The sequence below is a fragment of the Malaclemys terrapin genome, chromosome 7 (assembly GCF_027887155.1).
Source record: "Malaclemys terrapin pileata isolate rMalTer1 chromosome 7, rMalTer1.hap1, whole genome shotgun sequence".
NCBI classification, from domain to species: domain Eukaryota; kingdom Metazoa; phylum Chordata; order Testudines; family Emydidae; genus Malaclemys; species Malaclemys terrapin.
In genome coordinates this window covers 45,835,427-45,861,398 of record NC_071511.1, presented here as the reverse complement: position 1 = coordinate 45,861,398, position 25,972 = coordinate 45,835,427, and the positions used below count along the sequence as shown (strand labels likewise).

Below are 25,972 nucleotides of genomic sequence, written 5' to 3'. Positions count from 1 at the left end.
TTTCATGAACAATGCTCTTTTGTTTTAAGAAAGTGTTATGGACTTACATACAGATATTTTTTATTATAGCAATTATGTACATTAAATTACAAAATATACCATTCAAATTCTGTTATAACTGAACAATATATGTCTTTGTACAAGAAACTTCTTGTGCATCTTTTAAGTTGAGTTTTTGTTGTATTGGATTATTCAGGGCTCCTTTACTAAACAGCATCTTCTATTTAAAATGGCAATGGATATGGAGGACCTTAGTGCTGTTGCTTCAGCACGTGGATGCCTCAGATATGCCTGGTTCCCACACCTAGCACTACAGTCCTTCCCAGCAGCTTCCCCTGCTCTTCAAGTGAACTGTAAATCCCCAGCTCCAGCAATGCCTGATACATTTGTAGGCGGCTCTAGCCAACTGTTGCATTCTGTGAGAGCTTGTGATGTATACAAACCTTCACAAAAACCACTCAGCTGCTGTTTAGTTTGCTTGAGCCCAGATTTACAGAAATAAAACTTATGAGCTTCCTACCCCCTGTGCAAATGACACTACCTGTGCCAAGGGGAGAGATTCTACACCTAAGCACTACAGTGGCACAGCTGTAGCGTTTCAACTGTAGACAAGCTCTGAGAACTGCTTAAAACAAGGAATCCATGTGAATTAACAAAAGCAACTCTAGTAAGTGACTGGCTTCTCTGGAAAGGGTTAAATACATGTACAGTCACAAAATTGGTGGCACAATAAGCTGGTTGTTTCTCCTTTGGAGATGTCTTACTATTGTTTAATGATTCATCTTAAGGGTGGGTTTTAACTGTGGCTAACTTCTTTCAGAGGCCGTGGTAATCATCACCCTGTTCATTGCTGTTTCTCAGTGAGCCAATCCCCATTTTAGCTTGATCCGGCTGTAGTATAGTTAAATCATGCATTGGGTTAGCCTCAGAAAAGGACAATTCATGTTCTTGGACGTCCAGTACTACCCCTCAGACCTTGTCCATTCTTGTGAGGTTGGAAGGGAATGAGGGATGTAGCAGAGGTAGAGTACCAGAAATGGTAGAGTGGGCCAGTATCAGTTTTGTAGGTGGGTGGAGCAAAAGGAAAGTTCTCTTCCCCTCAAGCTGGCACAGTTCCAGTACCTCTTACAGCAGTACCTGGTTATACAGTAATTCTTCCTTTTACTGGAAAGTGCACACAACAGTGCTCTTTGAAGTACACCTGTCTCCTTTTGGTGCTACTTAGTCATAAAACCCTATTATGCAAGAGTTCTAGAGCTTCTGTATGATGCTAATGTTAGACCCACAATAGAGGTCTCCCTATGGGATGGGGAGCAAGCAGATACCAGACACAGAGTTGGTATATAATACTCTAAATGCTCTTCAGTGATTACAAAACGAATCTTTACTCACTCCACATTCACACCCCAAACACACTATAACCGAGAGCAAAGGTCAGAATAGTCCCAAGGGCTAGTCAAGGTTCCTTCCATCAGGATAAAATCATAAGATGGGGGTAGCCGGCAAAACCACATCTCTATCCATACAGGACTCTGGATCAATAAATGACTCCGATTTGCAGAAATCATAGGCATCCACTTATAGTCCATTCCGTTGCGTCATCCGTTCTTTGCCTTTGGTTACTAGGCCTTCTACCCGCACAATTCCAAAGAGACAATCTTGGGCAGAATGCCATGATCCAAGGCATGCCATTTCCTCCAATTCTTATACAATTTTACATCCACTGTTTCGTTTTTTTTATGACTTTCTGTACTTTTCTCAGAACATAAGATTGTTTTTGCACAGAGTTGTAATAGACCTTCACCTTAAGTCCTTGCTTCAGTTGCTAACTTGAAATGCATGCATTCATGTCAAGCACATGTCATTAATACCAGGCCTCAATGACCTATAACATTACATAGATATATGAATCAATCTCTCTCATCTCGCAACACTAACAGTCCTCATCCCTGTTGTATAGTGGGATCACAAACACAGAGATGTCATCGTAGGATGCCAGGCTGTTGCCATCCAAAATCCACTGATGGCCATTCTTCTTCCCCCTTGCCGTGTGCACCAGGCACCTGGCTAGTTCTGAAAACCTGCAACAAGAAAACCAGGTTAGTTGGGGTTTATCATGGATCTCTCTCTCTCAAGGACTTAATACATGGCACTGCCATTGTTCAAAGCATAACCTGGAGCCTGACTGACATCCTCTTATCACCCCCATGAAGGAGGCATCGTTATCCCCATTTCACTGAGGGACAAATAGAAGTGATGGCTTTCCCCAGCCCCCCGAAGGTCTTCCAACACAGAGGTAGAAGTTAGGTGCTTTTAGCTCCCATACTTTTGCTCAGACCAACCCACTGTCTCATGTCACTGGGGCCACAAATGATGTGTGACAGGGCATGGCCAGATGGCTATAGGAAAGTAGTGAGAAACAGGTATGTTAGCCCCAGGCTAAACAAACCCCTGTTACCATGGTAACCAAATGGCAGTTGCTCCAGGTTAATCAAGACACCTGGAGCTAATTAAGATCCTTCCAGAAAGTAGTGGTGACAGCTAGGTTGATTGGCTGCAGGTGTCCCAATCAGGGGCTGGCTGAAACTAGTTAAAAACCTCCCAGTTAGTCAGGTGGGCACGCATGTCAGGAGCTGTAGGAGGAAGTCACGCTGTTGGAGAGACGGAGCAGTACACACTATATCAGGCACAAGGAAGGAGGCCCTGAGGTAAGGGTGAAGTGGGGGCTGCTGTGGGGAAGTAGCCCAGGGAATTGTACGCATCCTGTTTCTAAAAGATCAGGTACCATAGTTGATACTATCAGGGTCCCTGGGCTGGAGCCCGGAGTAGTGGGCGGGCCCGGGCTCCCCCATATTCCCCCCCCCGATTAATCACTGAGACTGGGAGACAACAGAGAGCGTGCAAGGGAGGATAGCTTCTCCTCACCTACCTCGCTGGCTTATGATGAAAATGGCTCAGTAGGCTGTGACCCTTGTCTCTAGAGAGAGACGGGCTACGTGGAGGGTCACAGTGAGCCTCTGAGGCTAGCGAAATCCATCAGGAAACGTGGGACCCACGGAGACAAGGACAGAGCTTTGTCACAGATGCTAATAATAATTATAAAGGAGGGAGATCAGTATCATCCCCATTTTACAGATGAGAAAACTGAGGCACAAAGTGGTGACATGACTTGCCCAAGGTCAGTCAGTAAGCCACTGACTGAGCCAGGAATCCCTAGGTCCCCTGGTTCCAGGCCCATGCTCTGTCCATTGAGCCATGCTACCTCCCCATGTATCTACATTGACAGTCTCCAGTAGCGTGACTGGTCCATGGGCTTGGGAATAAGCAGCGAGTTTGGATGGCTACAGGAATGCCGATTAACATCTGATCAGACTACACTGGCTGATGGTACAGCAGAGCCACAATGTTCCATAAGAGAGTGGGAGGATAAGCCAATGTGGTTTGAGTACAGCAGCTAATGCTCTAGGAATTGAATTTAACACACAGGGGCAAGACATGTTAGCCAGAGAGTGGAGTGATTTGTGACTTCACAAAACTGTCTTCACTGTGAACATGAGCAGTCCCACAGCCAAAGCAGAGGGAGAAAGAGGGCCTCTCTCATCTCCATGCCAGCTCCATGGGGTAGTAACAGCTAGAAAAGTTCAGTACTACCTGTATGGATCTGTTCTGTTTTCATCAAGAAAGCTCCTGACAATCTGGGCCATCTCTTCATTGGACAGAATGTCCCAAAGGCCATCAGTTGCCAGGACAAGGACATCATCTTCTTTAATGTTACACGAAGCAAAGTCAAACACTTTCACCTAGAGAACAGTTAGTAATTTACTTAGGTTTCCCCCATCAGTTCTAGTACATAGCAAATGGTATTCTTAATGTTTCCTCTAGTATGTTTGGCCTCAAAAATGTAAGTAAATCCTATCTTTCTTTGATTTCCCTGTTTAAGGGTGGTCATGCTTAATGAACCTCTTAAAGGCACGTGGCGAAGGGCTGTCCATGAAGGTGGGCCTATTCTGCCATAGTCAGGAAGCCTGAAGAGCATTTGAATCCCAAACTAAATAGGTCATCATTGTTTATAACAAGCTGGGGCACTAGCACCACTCTAGTGGATTGTTATAAAAGGCTGGTGACTGTACCATTGAACGGGTAAGCTTAGAATGAGCAAGGGGTTGCTCCTCTGAAAGAATCCTGGGCTATGAAAACACGTGAAATATACGTGAAACTTTCCCTATCCCTGTCCTCTCTGCCCCAGCCTGTGCTGTTGGATTAATACCATCCACTGGAAGCTGTGCAGTATGCAACCCAATACCAAATTAGGCTGAGTCCTGCTGCTTCAGAAAGGAGGTTCCATGACCCAGTTCTGCTAAAGTGGGATCCCTAGTTCTGGCAGTTGGACTCTTATGTTCACTATCACAATCCTCACTTCCCCTTAGTCACTTACCTGGGGGATGCAGGAGAGGAATGGTTTGACTTCAATGTCTGTGTCAATAACTTTCAGCTGATGATCCCCCAGCCCTCGCGATACAGCCAGGGTCCCCAGCAAGCGCGTCTGGAATGGAACAAAGCCGTGTGTCAGAGCAACCCAGAACTCAGTGCTCTGAAGGAGTTCTGTGACTCTAGGTGTTAGTGCCTCTTCCCAGGCAGAACTGCATAAAGGCCACAGAGCATGGGACTGACAGGAGAGAAAAGAACCCTTGAGACAGAGTCTGATTCTCCCTGGTCCAATATGAGCAAAAAGTCAGAGGGGCCAAATGCCTGTGGAATGTTTTCATTGACATGAATACACCTATCCACTAGATCTTGGTTTGGACTAAAGGTCATGGGTTGCTATGGAGATTCAGTCTGCAGGAGGCGGGGCTGGGATCAGGGCTCTTCTTCAGGCCTAGGGAAGCCTGTAGCTGCAACTTCTTCTTCGAGTGCTTGCTCATATCCATTCCATTAGGTGTGTGCGCGCCGCGTGCACGATCGTCGGAAGATTTTCTACCCTAGCAACACCGGCGGGTCGGCTGTGGAGCCCCCTAGAGTGGCGCCTTCATGGCGCTGAATATATACCCCAGCCGACCCGGCGCCCCCTCAGTTCCTTCTTACCGCCCCTGACGGTCGTTGGAACTGTGGAGCGCGGCATAGCTGTTCTCCACTCTCCCTAGCTTAATTAGTTATTCGCAGTTGTAGTTATAGTTATAGTTCTAGTGTTTGTAGTTTAATAGTTAAATAGTTTAAAGTTGTTAGATTTGTTATAATAGTCCAGGGGACTAAGGGGGTCGTCGCCCCCTTTCTCCCCCGGCCGCGGGCCCGGGCTCATGCCCAGAGCTCCCGGCTTCAAGCAGTGCGCCTCCTGCGCTAAACCTATGCCCACGAGCGACCCGCACGACTCCTGTCTGAAGTGCCTGGGAGAGTCCCACCAAACAGATAAGTGCAAGATCTGTAAGGCCTTCAGACCAAGGACCAAGAAAGAGCGGGACTTTCGGCTCCGGCAACTCCTGATGGAGGCGGCACTTAGCCCGGACACTCCTTCTACGAGTCAGGCCCAGGCACCTAGCGCCTCGGTGCGCAGTGCCCCAGCAGCACCGGCAATGCCGACAACGCGGGCGGTGTCGGACAAACCTCCCCGGCACCGGACCTCGTCGGCACCGCAGCAGGCACCTCGGCGCCGGTCATTATCCCCGGGGCATAAAAAAGCCCATAAGACGGGGACCTCTGTACCGAAGACGCCGGCTCCCCCAGTGCCGGGGGTAGAGCCGAGTGCGCCGGTGGAGCACCGGAAACAGGTGCCTCCAGCACTGTCGACTCCGGCACCGAGGCCGTTGAGTCCGGTGCAGATAGCGTCTCCACCGAGACCGGCGGTAATACAACTCCCGTCGACTCCGGAGACCTTCGTGGCGGCGAGAGACTTGATAGCTCTCACAGAGCCGGCACCGCCTCAACCACTGGCACCGACGGCACCGTTGACCCGCCCGGTCCAGTCAAGGGGGAAACCTGCCTTGATGCGCCCTCCATCACAAGGGCTGGAACCTCGGCACCGGTCCAGGTCCAGAAGCAGGTCCCCACGCCGCTCGCAGTCCCGGCACCGAATATCACCTCGGCACCGGTCGTACTCGCGGCCAAGATCTTCGTCGCGGCACCGGTCTACGTCTCGGCACCGCTATGATCGTCGGCACCGATCAACGTCGAGACGTAGTTCTCGGCACCGCTACGGTCGACGCTCGACGTCGAGAGGCCGCTCCCGGCACCGGGCATACTCCAGGTCCTCGTCGAGGTCCAGATCCGGCTCCCGGCACCGACGAGGTCATCGGCACCGATCGCGGTCCCGGCACCGTTCGCCGGCACCGCGCAGAGATAGATCATCTCCGGACCGGTACCGTGCGGCACCGCAGCCCACGGGGGTCGTTTCATCTCTCTCGGCACCGCCATGGCCGTCAAGATCGGTGTCTCGCTCCTCGGAGGACCTGTCGAGATCGGCATACCCCCCTCAAGGGCAAGCCGAGGAACGGAACTTGGGCCATTGGCAGGAGATGGCAGAGGACCACTCTCATGGACCATCTCACTGGTCATTTTGGACCCCGTGGGCGTACCACCAGGAGCAAGGGGCTCCAATACCATCGACCTCTCGCTCGGGTCACTCGGTTAGAAGGGCCCCAGAATCCACCATCTCTCGGCCTCCGCCAGGGGGCATGGAGGCTTCCGTGTCCACGCCACCTGACACCATAGACCCGAGTACAGGTGATGCTCCGGCCCAAGAGCAGGGGGATCAGGACCCCCCCTTGGATCCAGTACCACCGGAGGCGTCTTCCTCCTCCTCTCCGGATGAGGCAGTGGCGGGCACTTCATGTACGGGTCCCCCTCCGATAGATCTTCGGGCTCACCAGGATCTCCTGCGTAGGATGGCCCGTAATATGGACCTGCAGGCGGAGGAGATAGTGGAAGTACAGGACCCTATCGTGAACATCCTCGGAGCGGATGCCCCATCGAGGGTGGCGCTACCCCTGATCCGCACGATACAAACCAATGCGGATACGATATGGCAAACTCCTGCCTCTATCCCACCCACAGCGAGAGGGGTGGAAAGGAAGTACTTTGTCCCGTCTAAGGACTACGGGTACTTGTATACCCACCCCCAACCGTGTTCACTGGTGGTGGAATCAGTGAACGCACGAGAGCGCCACGGCCAGCAGGCTGCAGCGCCTAAATCAAAAGAGGCTAAGCGGCTCGATTTGTTTGGCCGTAAGGTTTACTCAGCCGGAGGGCTGCAACTTAGAGCGGCGAACCAACAGGCGCTATTGAGCCGTTACAATTTTAACTCCTGGAACTCTATGGGGAAGTTTAAGGAGTTGATTCCCCAAGAGTCCAGGGAAGAGTTTGGAGCCATGGTAGAGGAGGGTAAGAAGGTGGCTCGGACCTCCTTGCAGGCCTCCTTGGACATAGCAGACTCAGCTGCGAGGACCCTGGCTTCGGGTATCGCTATGCGGAGGATCTCCTGGCTTCAAGTTTCGGGTTTGCCTCCGGAGCTACAGCAAACCCTACAGGATCTGCCCTTTGAGGGACGTGGATTGTTCTCGGACAAGACGGACTCTCGCCTGCAGAGCCTCAAGGACTCGAGAACAATCATGCGCTCCCTGGGGATGCATGTTGTGGGCCCTCAGCGCAGACCATTTAGGCCGCAGCCTCAGCGCTTCTACCCCCCCCCCGCCTCGTCAGAGACAGGACTCGACCCGGAGGAGAGGGCGAGGTGGTAGAAGAAGGTGGGCCGGCCCTCAACCCGGCCAGAACCAGGGGCCACCTAGACCACCTTCAGGCCCCAGGCAGAACTTTTGAAGGTGCGGTCGAGGACGGCGCCCCAGTCATCCCCCAGGATCCAGCCCCCTCCTTTCGGGATCGTCTCTCCCACTTCCACCGTGCTTGGTCCCTTATAACTTCGGACCGTTGGGTCCTCCGCACAGTGGAGAGGGGATACACTATCCAGTTTTCTTCTATCCCCCCCTTTCACCCCCCTTCCCCGTCCCTCTTCAGGGACCCTTCTCACGAGCAACTTCTTATACAGGAGGTTTCCACGCTCCTTGCTATGGGGGCCATAGAGGAGGTTCCAGTAGAGTTAAGGGGCAGGGGATTTTATTCCCGTTACTTCCTGATCCCCAAGTCCAAAGGAGGTCTGCGGCCCATCTTGGACTTGCGCGGACTCAACAAATTCGTAGTAAAGTTGAAGTTCCGCATGGTCTCTTTGGGGGCCATTATCCCTTCCCTCGATCCTGGAGACTGGTTCGCCGCCCTCGACATGAAAGACGCATACTTTCACATCTCAATTTACCCACCTCACAGACGCTTCCTGCGATTCGTGGTAAACATGGTGCACTACCAATTTGCAGTCCTTCCCTTCGGCCTATCCTCGGCCCCAAGAGTGTTCACGAAATGTATGGCTGTCGTGGCAGCGTACCTTCGTCGGCAAGGGATACAGGTGTTCCCGTACCTAGACGACTGGCTGGTACGCGGTCGCACCAAGGAGCAAGTTCAAGCTCACGTCCACATAATAGTGCACACATTCAACGAGTTGGGCATCCTACTCAACAAGGACAAATCCACTCTAGAACCTACCCAGAGAATAGAATTCATAGGCGCAGTTCTAGACTCCAGACGTGCACAAGCCATCCTGCCAGACAACCGATTTGGCACCATCACGAGCCTCATTCAAGGGCTCCAGGCGTTCCCAACTACCACGGTGAGGTCGTGCCTTACCCTGCTGGGTCACATGGCCTCCTGCACGTACGTAACCAGGCATGCCAGACTTCGGCTTCGCCCACTCCAGACCTGGGTGTCGTCAATATATCGACCAAATCAGGACAGCCTGAACATGGTGGTCACGGTCCCGATCTCGGTCCTGACCTCCCTCACCTGGTGGCTAGATCACAATGTGGTCTGCGAGGGGATGCCATTTCACGCCCCACAACCCTCTCTGCACCTGGTCACAGACGCTTCATCTCTGGGTTGGGGCGCCCATCTCAACGAACACCATACCCAGGGCCTGTGGACTGCACCCCAGCTAGCCCTGCACATCAATGTTCGGGAACTGATGGCGGTGCGCCTGGCGTGCCAGGCATTTCTCAACCTCCTACGTGGCCGATGTGTGTTAGTTCTCATCGACAACACCACGGCCATGTTTTACATCAACAAGCAAGGAGGAGCACGTTCGTCAATTCTATGCCAAGAGGCCATTCGCCTGTGGGACTTCTGCATCGCCCACTCAATCCATCTCACGGCATCGTTCCTCCCTGGAGTCCAGAACACTCTAGCGGACCGACTCAGCAGGTCCTTCCAGACGCACGAGTGGTCTATCCGTCCGGACATCATACATTCCATCTTCCGGAGGTGGGGGTTTCCCCAGATAGACCTGTTTGCATCTCGAGACAACAGGAAGTGCCACGTGTTCTGCTCCCTGCAAGGTCGAGCTCCGGGCTCCCTCTCGGATGCGTTTCTCCTTCCCTGGAAAGACCACCTGTTTTATGCCTTCCCTCCGTTTCCTCTGGTCCACAAGGTACTGTTAAAATTGCGCAGAGACCAGGCACAGGTAATTCTGGTCGCTCCAGCGTGGCCGAGACAACATTGGTACACCACACTGTTGGAACTCTCGGTTCAGACACCGATCCCGCTTCCGTTGTATCCGGATCTCATCTCTCAGGACCACGGCCGGCTGCGTCACCCCGACCTGCAATCACTCCACCTCACGGCGTGGCTGCTCCATGGTTCACCCAGGCAGAGCAGCAATGCTCGCACTCTGTCCAACAGATTCTGCTGAGCAGTAGGAAGCCCTCAACACGCACCACGTACCTGGCCAAGTGGAAGCGGTTCTCCTGTTGGTGCGAACAACAAGCCATGTCCCCGTTGCAGGCACCCATTCCTCTCATTTTGGAATATCTCCTCTCCCTAAAACAGCAGGGGTTGGTGATATCTTCAATTAGAGTTCACCTGGTCGCTATATCGGCCTTTCACCCAGGGGAACTCGCGTCCTCGGTATTCTCTAACCCGATGGTCGTTAGATTCCTCAAGGGCTTAGACCAGATGTACCCACAACAACGTCAGCCCGTTCAGACGTGGGACCTCAACCTGGTTCTCTCCAAGCTCACAGGTCCTCCATTCGAGCCACTGGCCACCTGTTCACTTTTGTACCTATCCTGGAAGACAGCCTTCCTTGTAGCCATCACCTCAGCAAGGCGCGTTTCTGAACTCAGGGCGCTTACATCCGAGCCCCCTTATACAGTTTTCCATAAGGATAAAGTGCAGCTTCGTCCACATCCTGCCTTTCTCCCTAAGGTGGTTTCTCCTTTTCATATCAACCAGGACATCTTTCTCCCGGTCTTTCATCCCAAACCACATGCCACTCGCCAGGATCAACGTTTGCATTCCCTGGACGTACGAAGGGCCCTGGCCTTCTATATTGACCGCACAAAGCACTTTAGAAAGACGACACAACTCTTCGTTGCAGTGGCCGACCGAATGAAAGGCTCACCGGTCTCCTCACAATGCCTATCCTCCTGGATTACGTCTTGCATCCGGACTTGCTATGACCTGGCAGGTGTCTCAGCACCGCACCTCACCGCTCACTCCACGAGGGCCCAGGCTTCCTCGACGGCTTTCCTGGCACAAGTTCCGATCCAGGACATTTGTAGAGCAGCGGTTTGGTCATCAGTCCACACATTTACAGCTCACTATGCACTAGTGCAGCAGTCCAGAGACGATGCTGCTTTCGGATCAGCGGTTTTGCACACAGCAATGTCTCACTCCGACCCCACCACCTAAGTTGGGCTTGGGAGTCACCTAATGGAATGGATATGAGCAAGCACTCGAAGAAGAAAAGACGGTTACTCACCGTTGTAACTGTTGTTCTTCGAGATGTGTTGCTCATATCCATTCCAAACCCGCCCCCCGTCCCCACTGTCGGAGTAGCCGGCAAGAAGGAACTGAGGGGGCGCCGGGTCGGCTGGGGTATATATTCAGCGCCATGAAGGCGCCACTCTAGGGGGCTCCACAGCCGACCCGCCGGTGTTGCTAGGGTAGAAAATCTTCCGACGATCGTGCACGCGGCGCGCACACACCTAATGGAATGGATATGAGCAACACATCTCGAAGAACAACAGTTACAACGGTGAGTAACCGTCTTTTCCTTTGATTTTTGGGCAACAACAAAGGTAAAGGAGATTCTCAGCTTTTACTTGCAAAGGCAGGTTCTAGTCCTGTTCCTTCTGGAGAGCCTTGCAAATATAAAGCAACATAAGCCACTGCAAGGGGCTAGCAGCTGGGCTGCTATAGCTGGAGTGACAAAGTCCCACCCTCAGATGCATGCACTTGCTACGCACAATGGTGGCCACACAAAGAATCCTGATACTCCCCTGAATACCTAGGCCCCCATGCACAGTAAGGTGATCATGGTGGATGACAGGAATCAGTTCTGTATAGAGGCAGGGGCAGCAAGACACTTGTGTAGCCCTGCCTCAAAGTGTTAATGCTGGCTCTGGATGTGCTTGTGTGTGAAGGTCAATGCTGAAAATGGTTTCCCAGTTAATGTAGGAAGATAGGAAGTCCCAGGCTGGACCTGACCTATGGTCCATCTAGTCCAATGTCCTGTCTCTGACAGAGGCCAGCAGCAGATGCTTCAGATGAAGGTGTAAGAGCTACACACACAGGTCTCATCCTGCTCTCTAATAGAGGCAGGTATAAACCCTGAAGCAGGATGTTTAATATCCCTTCCAAAAGTTTGGCTGTCATTAATTGTAACTCTAGGTAGTCTTGATATCCACATAACTATCCTCTCCCTCTTTGAAACGTGTTGAGTTCTTGGCCTCGGGGCAACGCCATGCCCCCAGCAGGGATTAGAAAGCACTGCCCATTTGCAATGCAGGCTGATGAGGCTTGCTGGCTGCTCTGTGTTTGGGGGATTGGGCTGCAGGGGGAGCCATGGTAGTGTCTGATGTGGAAGGGTCTCAAGAGCTTCTCTCTGTATGGGATGAAGAGACCGTGTAGGTCAGCTACTCCAGGGCCAAGCCCCACAGCATTACTTATAACTAAATTAAAGAAGGGGTGCTGAGCCGCTGTTGCTGTCTTGACAGGCATAGCTCTGTAAGGCTCTTGCCCTCTCAGTGGGTAGGGGTCTGTAGCAAATTCAGTTACCTGCTTCCCATGGCCATGGATAAGAGGGTACTTGAGGTCAGCTTTCTCCACTGTCTTGTATCCCCTAGAATAAATATAATATGTCATCAGCTAGCATTTCATTTACTTAAAGGCTTTTCTGTGGGGCCCATCACCCAGTGTGTAAGCCTTTCAACAACCGTGAACTTGTCCTCACAACACTGCCTGTGACACAGGCACAGAGACTAAGTGATGCACCTGAGCTTACACAAGGACTCTGACAAAGCTGGGATTTGACCCCAGCTCTCTTGAGGCTTGGTCCAGTTCCTCAGTGACAAGACCAGACCCTTCCCCTCTCACTTCTCACCGTCTGTACCCCTGCTGGTGCACCAAGACTGGGCTTCCTGGCCTTATACCTAGAGAGATGAGGTGCAGAAGGGCTTTTATGCTGTAGACCATCACGTCTCTGTCCTGAGCCCATCGTTGCCCTTCCTCATAGACAGACAAAAACAGGGGGCTTGCTAATGGCTGGCAAGCAGCCTCCTGTGAGACAACAGTCTCCCTGGGCAGTGCTGAACTCAGGTGTGTCTCTCTATCCTTACTGCTTGCACTGCATGTGGCCAGTACAAACACACCAACCTACTCTGTGCAAGGAAAGGGGCTGGGGGAAGGAATGTGGGAATCACCTGTCCATAAGCATTTTGCACTGGTTGCCATCTGACAGCTATGCCGTGACAAAACAAATTGGTGGCTGGGATTCTGCCTCACTCAAGTCTCCCTTGTTGGCACTTGCAGTAGAGGAGTCCAGAATTTAACGTAAACTCCCTCCTCAAGGCGAGTTGCCCCTGGGCAGATGTTGAGGCCCATTGGCAGAGCAGCTTGCACTGTTGTGGTGGAGAGAGGACGTCAGGCTCCAGGGTATCAGTCCAACTCATGTCACCAGTGCTAAATTCACTTGTCCCCTCACAAGCAGCATTCAGGATCAGAGGGTTCGTGCCAGCACTTCCCCTTTCTTTGCACCACACCTCCTCACTTCCAAAAGTGAGCTCACTGAGACACCCAGGGAAGGGAGTGCAATTATAAGGGTATCTCTACACGTCGGAGACTCACCATCCAGCCATGGAGTAATCCCGATAGAGGACCTTCCGGCCTATGTCGTTGCCTTTCAGTCTCCTAGGAAATTCAAACCGGGTGAACTCCTCTGCCAGAAGCTTGGGGCAGAGAAAGGCCTAGAGAAGTAATCAAAACGGAATAGTCATCTCAAGGGTTAAGGACGACATTCGCCCCAGGCTCGTGGATGGAGCCCAGGGCTGGAAGTCAGCAGTGGGGTTGTGCTCTGTTCCTTGCTCTGTTGCTGACGTGCAGTGTGATTTTAGACAAGTCTCATCATCGCTCGGTGCCTCAGTTTCTCCATCAGTAGAACAGGAATAATGACACTTAAGCTTAAGATGCTTGAAATCTACATATGGAATATGCGATGTAAGAGCTAAGTAGTGGTATTATTCGCCAGGATCTGCTGTAGCTCAGCCATCATTACTCCTTCTTGGGGGCTGTAGAGCCTGGACTTGATCCCCTTACCTTCCAGTATGGCATTTACTATTGCTGAAGTGCAAGCTGATAGAACCTGTATTTTCTGAGCTCCATTTACCACCCACTCAAGCTGGTGTTAGGGGGTGGTCTCCTTAATTTGGCCATATTGCATTTACCAGTTCCCCAGAACTGAAGAGGCAGTGCACCGCAAATGATGCTCTTGACAGCCTGGACAAGATCCATGATGTTAGGAGGAGCTTTGATGCTGGGGGCACTGACTAGGCAGTGGCTGGTGAAGGGCACTTGCTCACCTGTACAATCTCGCAGGAACACACATTCATCATTACAATACATGCAGGCAGCTAAAAGAAGGCACCACTCACCAACTGCTGGATTCTCTGCCGCTCTGTCTCTGGGGTGAACTCACTGCTCAGGGGCACGACGCTCTGTTTCTGAACAAGGATCGCCCTGCATGGAAAAGAGAGGAGGTTCTAAGCCTATAGCCATCAGGAAAATGCTTTCTTACCTTGAATTTAATCTTTGTTTACAGTACTCCTCTGAGTCAGTAACTGCAGTACAGTCGCTCTCTGCTCCCTCCTTCCTTATATCACTACTGAGTGTTTTGTTCCCTGGGGTCAGGTACACACCAAAACACCTGGGGCCCAATTCATCATTGGTGTCAGAAGGTGAAAGTCCAGTGAGGTCAAAGTTACACCAGGAATGAATTTGGTGTATGGGCAGATGGACACAGCTGGCCTTATTCAGTGTTGATGTAACTTCCATAATTGCATTCTTACACCAGAGCAGAGTTTGGCCTGGTCAGTTTAAGAATGACACAACTTTGTTGGAGGAAGCAATGGACTCACAACTGATGAGGAGACTCTAAAATCCTCCCCTGCTCTGTATTTGAATGCACCCACAGGCCAGGATCAGGAAGAAGGGACATATACAATGCTTGTGTCATACTGGCCCAGCTGGAAGTGGTATTAGCTGCAGCTTAATGGATCTAGAACCAACAAAGCCATTGGGGCCCCTTAGCTTGGTAGCTCCTTTCATGTTCAATAGCTCAATGCTATCTGCACATTGCCAGTTAGAAATAGCCCTGCCTGCCTGTCTGTAAACCTGTCACATTGTGGATGCAAGGGAATTCTGGAGGGACTGCACATTGCCTGAAGGAATATATCTTACCCATTGATGGGGTAACCCAGTGTGCCATATCCATGTGCTCAGCACCCCGTAAGCCAGCATGCTGTACCCACTCACTGAGCCTCCTGCAAAACTCACCATCAGCTGGGGTCTGAACTCACCTGCTGTCCCCAGCATTAGCCACATAGAGCTTTCCCTGTAGGTAGAGGGCAACCAAAGCAGTGCAGCCGCCTGACTGATTACAAGCTTCCATCTCTTGACCAATCACTTCATCCTGTTGGTGTGAACAACTCCAGTTAGTGACCTGATCTGTGGCAGTATAGCTCTCCAGAAGGGCAGTAGACTAAATCCAGGATGGTGACTACAGAACTGATAAAACGATAGTGGGGAATGGAGATATTGCTCTGGCTGCCAGAGCATCGCAGGACCCTAGTACGTGACAGATCGTAGAACCGTTGGACGCCAGAGTGTGTTGTAGCAGGTTGAAGGGAAGATTTTCAAAGATAGGCTCCCAATTCCTATCTCATAGAACTGGAAGGAACCCCGAAAGGTCATCAAGTCCAGCCCCCTGCCTTCACTAGCAGGACCAAGTACTGATTTTGCCCCAGATCCCTAAGTGGCCCCCTCAAGGATTGAACTTACAACCCTGGGTTTAGCAGGCCAATGCTAAAGTCCATGGGAGTTGGGCACCTATCTCCTCTATACCCTTGAATGTCTCCCCTTAACTTCTCAACAGAGGCCAATTGAGGGCTTGTCAATATGTGCAGTTGCACTAGTTTAGGCAGGATGTACACAGATTAAGTTAACCCAGTGAAAACGGTTGTGTTGGACACACAGTCTAGTCTGATCTGGACCAGGTTTATTTCAGTTTAGTTTATGTCAATTAGGATCAGGCTTAAGCTAAACTACAATAAGCTGCTCTTAAACCAAACTAAGAGTGTGGATACAGAGGTTGCCTAAACCACTGCGTGTTTGGGTAGCATTAGAGAGATCAATCAAGATGGGAGGTGTTTGGCCCTGCGGGAGGCTGCAGATCCAAGTTTGGGCAGTGTGAGTGCAGACTGGTTTGTGAGACACCAGATAAGAGTTGGGCCTCGCTGTACTAGATGAGGAGAATTGCCTCACTGTCCTCCAGCAGCAGTGATGGAGGGAGAGATGGGGCCAGTCTGAGTATCACTGGGGCCTGAGCAGTTGCTTTCATTGTTTGTGGCCATCCCTGATACTGGGCATGGGAGGAGCAGCAGTGGTGCAATTCTCTGGTTACCAATGGAAGGATCACTCACACACTCCTGGAAGGCATTCTCCAGTGCTCCAATGACCACGTCTTCCTGCTGGATTTGCTTTTCCTCCACAAACTGGGGGTCGCTGGGGCAAATGCAGCAGCCACTCAGATGCATGGGGGGCTGAGCTTCAGTGATGCCTTCCACCACCTCCTCCAGCTTCTGCTTGATGCAGTAATGCAAGTAGTTGGAGGCAATTATTGCTGCGTCTGGGCCACCGTGGCCATCAAACAGGGCCCAGTAATAACCAACCAGATACTAGTGGGAGAAGAAGAGTGAAGGTGAGAGGGGTTCTGTGCAGGTAGCAGGAGCACAGCCTGGAACTTTTGATGACAGGTTTTATATATACACCTCTACCCCCAATATAACGCTGTCCTCGGGAGCCAAAAAATCTTACCGTGTTATAGGTGAAACTGCGTTACATCGAACTTGCTTTGATCCGCTGGAGCTCGCAGCCCCCCCGCCCCCCCCCCCGGAGCGCTGCTTTACTGCGTTATATCCGAATTCGTGTTATATCGGGTCGCGTTATATCACGGTAGAGGTGTACATATATATGTGTCCGGCCAGCATTGCATATACATAACCCCTGTGGCTTTTTCAGATTCACTAGCACATCATTTGGCCTCCTCAACATACAGACTGTGCTGAGCCCTGGGAAGTTTTCTGAACATTCTTGTTTTACTCCTGGCACAGAATCGCGGTGGTGCTCTGCAGGGATAATGCTGAGTTCATGCCTCCTGTAGTGTTTCATGGGAAATTCAGGGCGTTTATTAACAAAACCAACCAACAAAACCATTAATGCTCTCACTGCATGGCTAAAAACCATGAGGCAGCATTTCTCACCCATAGCAGGAGCTGGTCATCCTTTGCCATCCACAATTGCCTTTCCCCACATGGCTACGATGCAGACACAAACAGTCCACTGACAGCAGCCCAATGATGGTAAATGACATGGCAAAACAGGTTGGAGTAGTTAATGAGAGCCCACATAGTTAGGGATATCAAGGATATTTGTTTACTAGCAACTGGCCACATGATGGCAATGGGATATACACTGAGAACAGCTTGTCTCCCTCAATGGGACTCTTGAAAGGCAGCAGCAGGTAGACTCATACCATCTGTATGGTCAGAGCAGGTGGGCCTCGCACCATCTAGATGGCCAGAGATGGTGGAACCTATACTATGTGACCTGTGGCTGCTTCCACCCCAGGGCACTGCCGTGCTTCTTCAGATATCCTCTTTCAGTGCCTAATCCAAAACCCACAGAAGGGGAGGCTTTCCATTGCCTCCCATGGGGATTGGAACAGGCCCACCGAGCCGATCCCCAAGGCAAGGGTGCTCATCATCCAAACAGATGTGTATGAAGGATCAGACAACTCAGCTAGGTTCCATGGTGAGGGGGGAACTAGACATACATCCATACATGTGATACAGGTAGATTTGACAGAACATATGGAATCACCTGATTGGAGCAAAGAATCAACCAGTCCTGCTCCTCCTCCATGCCTATCTCCCTCCTCCTGACGGATATCTGACAGCATGTTGCCTGGTCCTCATTGAATTCCGATTTCTCTGCATTGATGACTCTGTGGAGACAGACACTCCAATTAACTGGGAAATTACATACATACCTGGCATTATGCGAGGTCCAAGACACTTGTGTAAAGAGCCTCTGGGGAATATTATAGTATTGCTGTGTTGCCAACTCTTGTGATTTTATCATGAGTCCGATGGCATTTGGTGTTCTTCGACCTCTCGAGGTCCCTTCCAGTCCTAGAGTCTATGAATCTATGAACCCCAGCTCCTGGAGTCATGGGATTGTGAGAATCTCAGCTTGTATTTTTTTTTTTTTAAACTATATTTCTGGCCCTCCTGGCTGCAGAGAAAAACTGGGAAACATGACCCCCAGTGGCTCAACTGCCAGAAGGCAAATACAAAGAACCCAACACTTAGCTTTTTTAAGTCAGTCTCATGTTTTGGGGGACAGTGAATCATGATTCTGAAATGCTTTGTGAAGCACACAAGGGCAAGTCAATTCTAGGGATGGCTCTCCTAGGAGTCTGAGCAAATACAGAAAACTAATTACCAGGAAGAGCCCCAAGTCATTTATTGGAGATGGAGATGTCCCGGGCATTAGGAGTCAGTGATGTCAGTCATTGCATACAGTCACTGCCCTTTTTGCTAGTGCAGGTGTGTACATAGATGGTGGTTCCAGTATCCATTCTGATGCAAAGCCTGAATGGCTATATGTATAATAATAGTACTTTGCAATTCTCTAGCACCCTCCATTCAAGATTCCAAAATGCTTTATAAACATTCAGTGAGTTTAGCTTCACCGTCCCACCTCAGAGGTGTGTGTATCATTAGATACACACACACACCCTTTACAAATGGGGAAACTGAGGCACGGAAAGGTTAAGGCCTCCAGTTCCAAAGGTGTCCACTGATTTTCGGGTGCCCCACTTGAGATCCATAAGGCCTGACTTTCAGGGATCCTGAACACCCCCAGCTCTCTTTAAAGTCAGTTGCAATTGTGGGCGCTCAGCACCTCTGAAAACCAGTTCACAGTGTCTCAAGTTGGCCACCCAAAACCAGAGGCACCCAAATCAGTGCAGGCTTTTGGAAACGTAGGCCTTGCTCGAGGTCACCCAGCAAAGGAGGAGCAAGGAATGGAATCCAGATCTTCTGATTCCCAGTCCTGTGCTCTGACCACTAGACCATGCTTGCTCCCTTTTCAACCTCAGTCATCTCTGTGTCATATGACAGTGATCTAACAAACGGGGCCATTATGCAGGAACAAGGAAGGAGCTGAATTGGGAGGGAGAAAGCTTTTTATTAAGAGCATAAATGTCAGCAAGTGATTGGCGATACGGAAAATTATAGTGTGATAATCTATTATATGTGTACAGCATGGAGTGTCTGTGTCAGAGCCTGGGCTCTCTGTGACCTTCTCCTGTTGGTTCCGGGAGAACTGGCATTTCTGGCAGGCATGGTACTAGTACCTACGCCAGGACTTGTACTGTGTCTATGTCCCTGCATGATCTTTGTTGTTGCTTGCATCTGTCCCAGTGTGCCCTCTTTTAAAGGCCTCTCTCTCTCCATGTTCTGGCTGGTATTCACATCCTAACACCAACAGGGCCAGACCCGTGCTTTTGCTACACCGCCTTGCACCACTGTGGCAGTACCAAGCAGCTGTAATGCCAGTATAAATGACCCCCAAAGGGTTCCCTGGGTGGTGCAGAGCTGTTCGTGTTGAGCACCGAGATGAACCCTATCAGGTAAGGATTTTGAGACTGTTTTTGTAAGTTGCTCTGCACCGCCATGGGAACATGTGGCCCAACAATAAAGCCCAGTAGAGTCGCAGCACAGGACTACTGGAGTCTCATCGTCTTGAGCTGTCCAGCCAGTCTTACTGCTTTTAAACCCTTATTGCTCTTCTACAGAGTGGAACAGGCAGTCATTACCATCCAGACGCTTCAGGCCTTATTCTCTGCTTACGCCGGGCACAGCAGAGGGGGAGATGCCAAGGAGCCAGTACACACCCTTGATTTTTAGCTCTAGTCCCAGCTCCGGCACATTTTAGAGCTGCCTGGGAGCTGCTCTGAATTATGTCAGTTGGCTGGCGCCCTAAAAAGCTTTGTGCTCCAGCCATTCCCCTTATCTGCCCAAGACATATACCTCCCCACCCCAAACATGCCCCCTACTCTGAGAAAGTAGTTCTCAGGAGCCAGTTCCACCAGCTTGTCACCTGCTGGGGACTCAGCCCACACCAGGGGAAGTAAGGGAGGTTTCTGCTCCCGTTGCACTGTAGAGTAGGCCAGAGAACTTGGCCCTTTCTTGGCCAGGGATGAAGTGAACAGCTTCTGCAACCAGCAGTATTGTTAACCCTAAAAAGCAGCCAAAGCCCAAAGTCGCTTTGCTCTTCTCCAGGGGGCTGATCCAGTCCTGGCTGGCACAGCGAGCACCTCATTGATTTATTTCCTCAAGTTGGCATTTGCATGATTAGAATTCTTCTGCTGTTTTCCTTGGAGCAAAGAACTAATGTCTCCTCCTCCTGCCTGCAAGCCTGGCTGCCACAACACCACAGTACAGCCCGACCTGCCTGTTCCAATGCTAGGAATTACTCTGAAGAGCCTCGTTTGACCAGTTCTCTGCAGCTTTGAGGTTTCTAGTAGACCTTGTGCAACTCAATATAAACAAAGTCACCACAGAGGACGGGAGGAACATTCAAAAGGAAGGGCCAGATCCTCAGCTGAAGGAAGCAGGTGTAGCTTCACTGAAGTGGTGTGGATTTACACCAAGGGATTTACACCAGCTCAGGGTTTATCTCCAAGAGTCGAAGAGTGATGACAGCATGGGAACTGAGGCTCAGGCCTGTTGGAAATGCGTGAATGAGTAAAGCTGGGGCGGATGGATCCTCCAAAGCCCACAGTGGCTCCCTCTTCATTTGAGTGCAATTGCAAGTGTGCTGACATTGCTCTATGATGAGCTTGGATCCTGGCACCCAAGAGGCTGCCTGTCTCCCCATTCACCTGTGCCTGGTTTGGCTGGCTTTACAGGACACCATTGCAAGGTGGGCTAAGCCCTTGCCTTCGCTCTTACTTACAGCCGTGGAACCTTTGCCTATAATCATGTCAAATCTCCCCAGCTAAGCAGCACTGGGTGTGGAGAGCACTTGGCTGGGAAATCTCCTGTGTGCTACACAAAGCAGTGCTACTGATTCACTAGGGGTGCTCTTCCCCGCCACCCGAGCCATTGCCCCGGTACAGACTAAGGCAGAGGTGGGCAAACTACGGCCCATGGGCCACATCCGGCCCGCGGAACCGTCCTGTCCGGCCCCTGAGTTCCTGGCCCGAGAGGCTAGCCCCTGGTCCCTTCCCCACTGTTACCCCTCCCCCGCAGTCTCAGCTCGCCCTGCCACCGGCGCAATGCTGAGGCAGTGCAGCTGCAGAGCCAAGGCCTGACCCAGTGCTCTGTGCTGTGCGGCGCGGCTGCCTGTCCTGGAGCAGCCGCACCGCCAGCCACTGGTGCTCCAGGCAGCGCAGTAAGGGGGTGGGGGGGGGGTTGGCTAGAGGGTAGGGGAGTTTGGGGGGTGGACAGGGGCCGGGGGTGTGGATAGGGGTCAGGGCAGTCAGAGGGCAGGGAACAGGGGGGTTGAATGGGAGCAGGAGTCCCGGGGGGGGCAGTCAGGAAGGAGGGGGGTTGGATGGGGCGGCGGGGGGCTGGGTGTCTGGGGACGATCAGGGAGAAGGGGTGGTTGGATGGGGCAGGGGTCCTGGGGGACAGTCAGGAAGGAGAGTGAGGATTGGATGGGGTGGGAGGTCCAGAGGCGGTCAGGGGACAGAGATCAGGCAGTTTGGATGGGGCAGGGGTCCCCAGGGGGCCGTCAGGAGATGAGAAGCAGCAGGGGATCCGATATGGGGCAGGGGCCGGGCCACCCCTGGCTGTTTGGGGAGGCACAGCCTCCTCTAACCGGTCCTCCATACAATTTCAGAAACCCGTTGCGGCCCTCAGGCCAAAAAATTTGCCCGCCCGTGGGCTAAGGAGCTCTCTGCTGCCAGATGGTGCCATCTCTCTTGCACTGGTACCCTGGCCAAACTCCAACAGCGATAGTTACATTCTGCCTGTAAACTTCTCCCTGCAGTTTCAAGTGTCTGTGCCTTTCTTTTTCTTCCCTTCCTGCCCTGAGCAGCTGTGTGATGCTGCTAAGCGGCCGATGAGATCCCTGGAGAGGGCTTTGAGTCCTTTGGGATGAGAGGCAGGAGAGAAATGGAAATACTATGTCATCCTAATTCTCTTGCTTCCTTTCTAGCAGTCAGGAAGATCTGGAGCCTTCAGGGTATAAGTCTTTGGTCTGGCACTAGCTGCTGATGCCCTGCTGAGTGGCAGTCCATGAAGACAACACTGGTTATCTCCAAGCAGCTCCTAACTGGATAGTTGTTCTCTGATCATCTCTGCCTCTGCTGCTGAACTTTTGCAGCTCTAATGGGAGCTCGGGGAGTCCATCCTCTGGCCCCAGGGGCTGTGTGAGCAGCAGCATGCAGGCACTATTTCTGTTGACATGCTCACACCCCCTGACAGGAGAACCCTCTCCCTCTCCTATTCTGTAGCAGTGGGGGGAAGATCTGACTTGACTGCTATGCACGTTTTCAGAAAGCTATTTCACCATGCTGCAGTAAACTTGCAGATCTTTCTAACTCCGTCCTAACGTCCTGCTTTCGTCTCCCTGGCACATTCCCACAGGGGCCAGGACCACTAGAGGCCAGAGGGACTCCCCCTGTTAGCTGCTGAAAGCACTTCTAGCCCCAAACCCTAGTTACTAGAACTGTGGCTGGTGTCTATAGCCAGTTAGACAGATCCGCTGGCTGGGTCAACAACAGATACAAGGAGGGGCAGGGGAGAGAGGACAAAAGCAGTAGTACAGGATGAAGAGCCAGCATTTGCATTTCCTCCTGGACTTCAGGACACTCGGTATAAAGCTGCTGTGGCATTAAAGCTGCTGATTCCATCACAGTTTTGCTCCCCCGCCCAGCTGTAAGCAGACCCATATTCTCACACGCGCGCGCGTCTTCCAGGCTCAGCCACGCACCGGATTCTCCCCCAGTAACCCTGAGCAAAGGGTACTCACTCCGCGTAGCCCGTCCGCCACTGCAGTGGCTTGTCCCGGGGGGGGCTGTAAATAGGCCGCTTGCCCGGAAGTCTCTCCCCGGAGCAGACTCCGCGCAGGAACTTGGGCCGCCGGTACAGTGGGGCAGCTGGCAGCTGCTGCTCCACCCGCCGCCTGAGGGACTCGGCGTTCCCTGGGTTTGCTGCGGATCCGCTTCTCAAAAAATGCTTCTTGAACCAGACTGAAGACATTAAAAAGGATCGCGAGGGGGAAACCACGTCAGCTTTGTGCTCTGCCCGCGACTGCTCTCTACAACTCAGAGACCAGAACAGAAGTTGGCTGTGGGACGAGTCATAAATGCTAATGCAGGGCTCTGTGCAATCAGTGACCTCAGTGCCTGTGAGTCAGCCCCACACACGCGCTGACTGCAACAAGAACTCAGTCCCCTGCTTTTCCCCACGCTTTGCACAAGCCCCCGCAATACCCAGAACCGCACACAGGCTGTTGTTCCCCTTGTTACTTAAGGGAAGAAGACTTTGGTCATTTGCATTAGCAAGAATGCAGCCCTGTTAGGTTGAATCATAGTATATCAGGATTGGAAGGGATCTCAGGAGGCTATCTAGTCCAACCCCCTGCTCAAAGTAGGACCAATCCCCAGACAGATTTTTACCCCAGTTCCCTAAATGGCCCCCTCAAGGATTGAGCTCACAACCCTGGGTTTAGCAGGCCAATGCTCAAATCACTGAGCTATCCCTCCCCCCTCTGAACAAACATGGGGAGGGGCAGTCCCTACCCCAAAGGGTTTACAATCTAAACAGGACAGACAGGGGGACTGTTTCAGTGCTAGCCATGTTAGTCTGTATCAGCAAAAACAAGGAGTCCTTGTAGCACCGTAGAGACTAAGGCCTGGTCTACACTACGAGTTTAGGTCGACTTTAGCAGTGTTAAATCGAATTAAGCCTGGACAAGTTCACACGACGAAGCCCTTTCTTTCGATTTAAAGGGCCCTTTAAACCGGTTTCTTTACTCCACCTCCGACGAGGGGATTAGTGATAAAATCGGCCTTAGCGGGTCAGAATTGCGGTAGTGTGGACGGAATTCGACGTTATTGGCCTCCGGGAGCTATCCCACAGTGCTTCATTGTGACCACTCTGGACAGCACTTTCAACTCAGATGCACTGACCAGGCAGACAGGAAAAGCCCCATGAACGTTTGAATTTCATTTCCTGTTTGCCCAGCGTTGAGAGCACAGGTGACCATGCAGAGCTCATCAGCACAGGTAACCGTGATGGAGTCCCAGGATCGCAAAAGAGCTCCAGCATGGACCGAACAGGAGGTACGGGATCTGCTCGCCATTTGGGGAGATGAATCAGTGCTAGCTGAACTCCGTAGCAGTAAACGAAATGGCAAAATATTATAAAAGGTCTCCAAAGCCATGAAGGACAGAGGCTATAACAGGGACGCACAGCAGTGCTGCGTGAAAATTAAGGAGCTAAGGCAAGCCTACCACAAAGCCAGAGAGGCAAACAGAAGGTCCGGGGCAGAGCCGCAAAGATGCCGCTTCTACGCGGAGCTGCATGCCATGCTAGGGGGTGCAGCCACCACTACCTCAACCGTGTGCTATGACTCCTTCACTGGAGAAACACACAGGGAAGTGGGTTCGGGGTACGAGGAAGATGAGGATGAAGATAATGTAGATGGCTCACAGCAGCAAGGAAGCGGAGAAACCGGTTTCCCCAACAGCCAGGATATGTTTATCACCCTGGACCTGGAGCCACTAACCCCCGAACTCACCCAAGGCGTGCTCCCAGACCCTGAGGGCACACAGGGGACCTCTGGTGAGTGTACCTTTGTAAATATTACACATGGTTTAAAAGCAAGCGTGTTTAATGATTAATGATTAATTTGCCCTGGCAATCGTGGCCAGTACAGCTACTGGAAAAATCTGTTAACATGTATGGGGATGGAGCGGAAATCCTCCAGGGACATCTCCAGAAAGTTCTCCTTCATGTACTCCCAAAGCCTTTGCAAAAGGTTTCTGAGGAGGGCTGCCTTATCCCGTCCGCCATGGTAGGACACTTTACCACGCCAGGCCAGTAGCACGTAGTCTGGAATCATTGCATAACAAAGCATGGCAGCATATGGTCCCGGTGTTTGCTGGCATGCAGACAACATCCATTCCTTATCGCTCTTTGTTATCCTCAGGAGAGTGATAACATTCACGGTCACTGGTTGAAATGGAGCGATTTTATTAAGGGGACATTCAGAGGTACCCCTTCCTGCTCTGCTGAACAGAAATGTTCCCCGCTGTTAGCCACGCGGTGGGGGGGAGGGGTGAAGTGATCATCCCCGATAATTGGGTGTGGGGGGGAGAGGGGTTAGTTGGGTTTGTGCTGCATGTTAACCCGGAAACCCTCCTTTTACATTGCAAACCCATTTTAAATGGCCAACCCAATGGGTGCTTGGTATGGGAAATGAGGGCGCTACTGTTTGAAACCATTCCCACATGTTAAGAAGGTTAAAAAAGCCAAAAGACTCTGGCTTACCATGGCTGCCTGCAAGCCGAAATCTGTTGCCTGGCACTGCATGAGTGATCTCTCACACCAAACCGGCAGGCCCTCAATATAAGAGGAAAAATGCGACCTTGTAACGAAAGCACATGTGCTGTGTAATGTGAACAGCAAAATTTAACGTGAAAGAGTGTACCCATTGTTCTCTAAAATGTGTCTTTTTTTAACCACCTCTCCCTTCTCCTCCACCAGCTGCAAATGTTTCTCCTTCACAGAGGCTAGTGAAGATTAGAAGGAGAAAACGGTGGACTCGGGATGATATGTTCCCGGAGCTCCAGATGTCCTCCCACGCTGAAAGAGCACAGCAGAATGCGTGGAGGTAGTTAATGTCAGACTACAGAAAAGCACAGTATGAATGAGAGGAGAGGTGGCGGGCTGAATCGCGGGATGAACAGAGCAAGTGGCGGGCTGAAGATGATAGGTGGCGTCAGCTTGCAGACAGAAGGCAAGAGTCGATGTTCCGGCTGCTGGAGCATCAAACTGATATGCTCCAGCGTATGGTTGAGCTGCAGAAAAGGCAGCAGGAGCAGAGACCGCCGCTACAGCCCCTGTGTAACCAACAGCCCTCCTCCCCAAGTTCCATAGCCTCCTCACCCAGATGCCCAAGAACACGGTGAGGGGGCCTCCGGCCACCCAGTCACTCCACCCCAGATGATTGCCTGAGCATCAGAAGGCTGGCCTTCAATAAGAGTTAAAGTTTTAAACTGCAGTGTGTCCTTTTCCTTCCCTCCTCC

General features: G+C 51.6%; 1 protein-coding gene across 1 annotated transcript; it reads right to left on the bottom strand.

Annotated features, from left to right (window-relative positions):
• Positions 1–43: 43 nt before the first annotated feature.
• Positions 44–23,161, bottom strand: PPM1M (protein phosphatase, Mg2+/Mn2+ dependent 1M). The gene is made up of 10 exons (XM_054036191.1): positions 22,690–23,161; positions 17,524–17,647; positions 16,065–16,319; positions 14,943–15,055; positions 14,019–14,103; positions 13,216–13,334; positions 12,148–12,211; positions 4,436–4,543; positions 3,652–3,800; positions 44–2,081 (listed from the first exon to the last, which is right to left on the bottom strand). The coding sequence occupies exons 1-10, from the start codon at positions 22,917–22,919 to the stop codon at positions 1,934–1,936; spliced, it is 1,395 nt and encodes a 464-aa protein (XP_053892166.1). The 5' UTR covers positions 22,920–23,161; the 3' UTR covers positions 44–1,933.
• Between the last annotated feature and the right edge of the window lie 2,811 nt (positions 23,162–25,972).

Bases quoted from the DNA above. Each gene is read 5' to 3' on its own strand.
- PPM1M (XM_054036191.1), bottom strand. From the start codon at position 22,919: ATGTCTTCAGTCTGGTTCAAGAAGCATTTTTTGAGAAGCGGATCCGCA. The intron at 16,320-17,523 runs GTGATTCCATAT...TTCTCCCACTAG, and splicing joins TGATTCTTTGCTCCAATCAG to TATCTGGTTGGTTATTACTG. The intron at 14,104-14,942 runs GTGAGTTCAGAC...TTTTCCATGCAG, and splicing joins GCTAATGCTGGGGACAGCAG to GGCGATCCTTGTTCAGAAAC.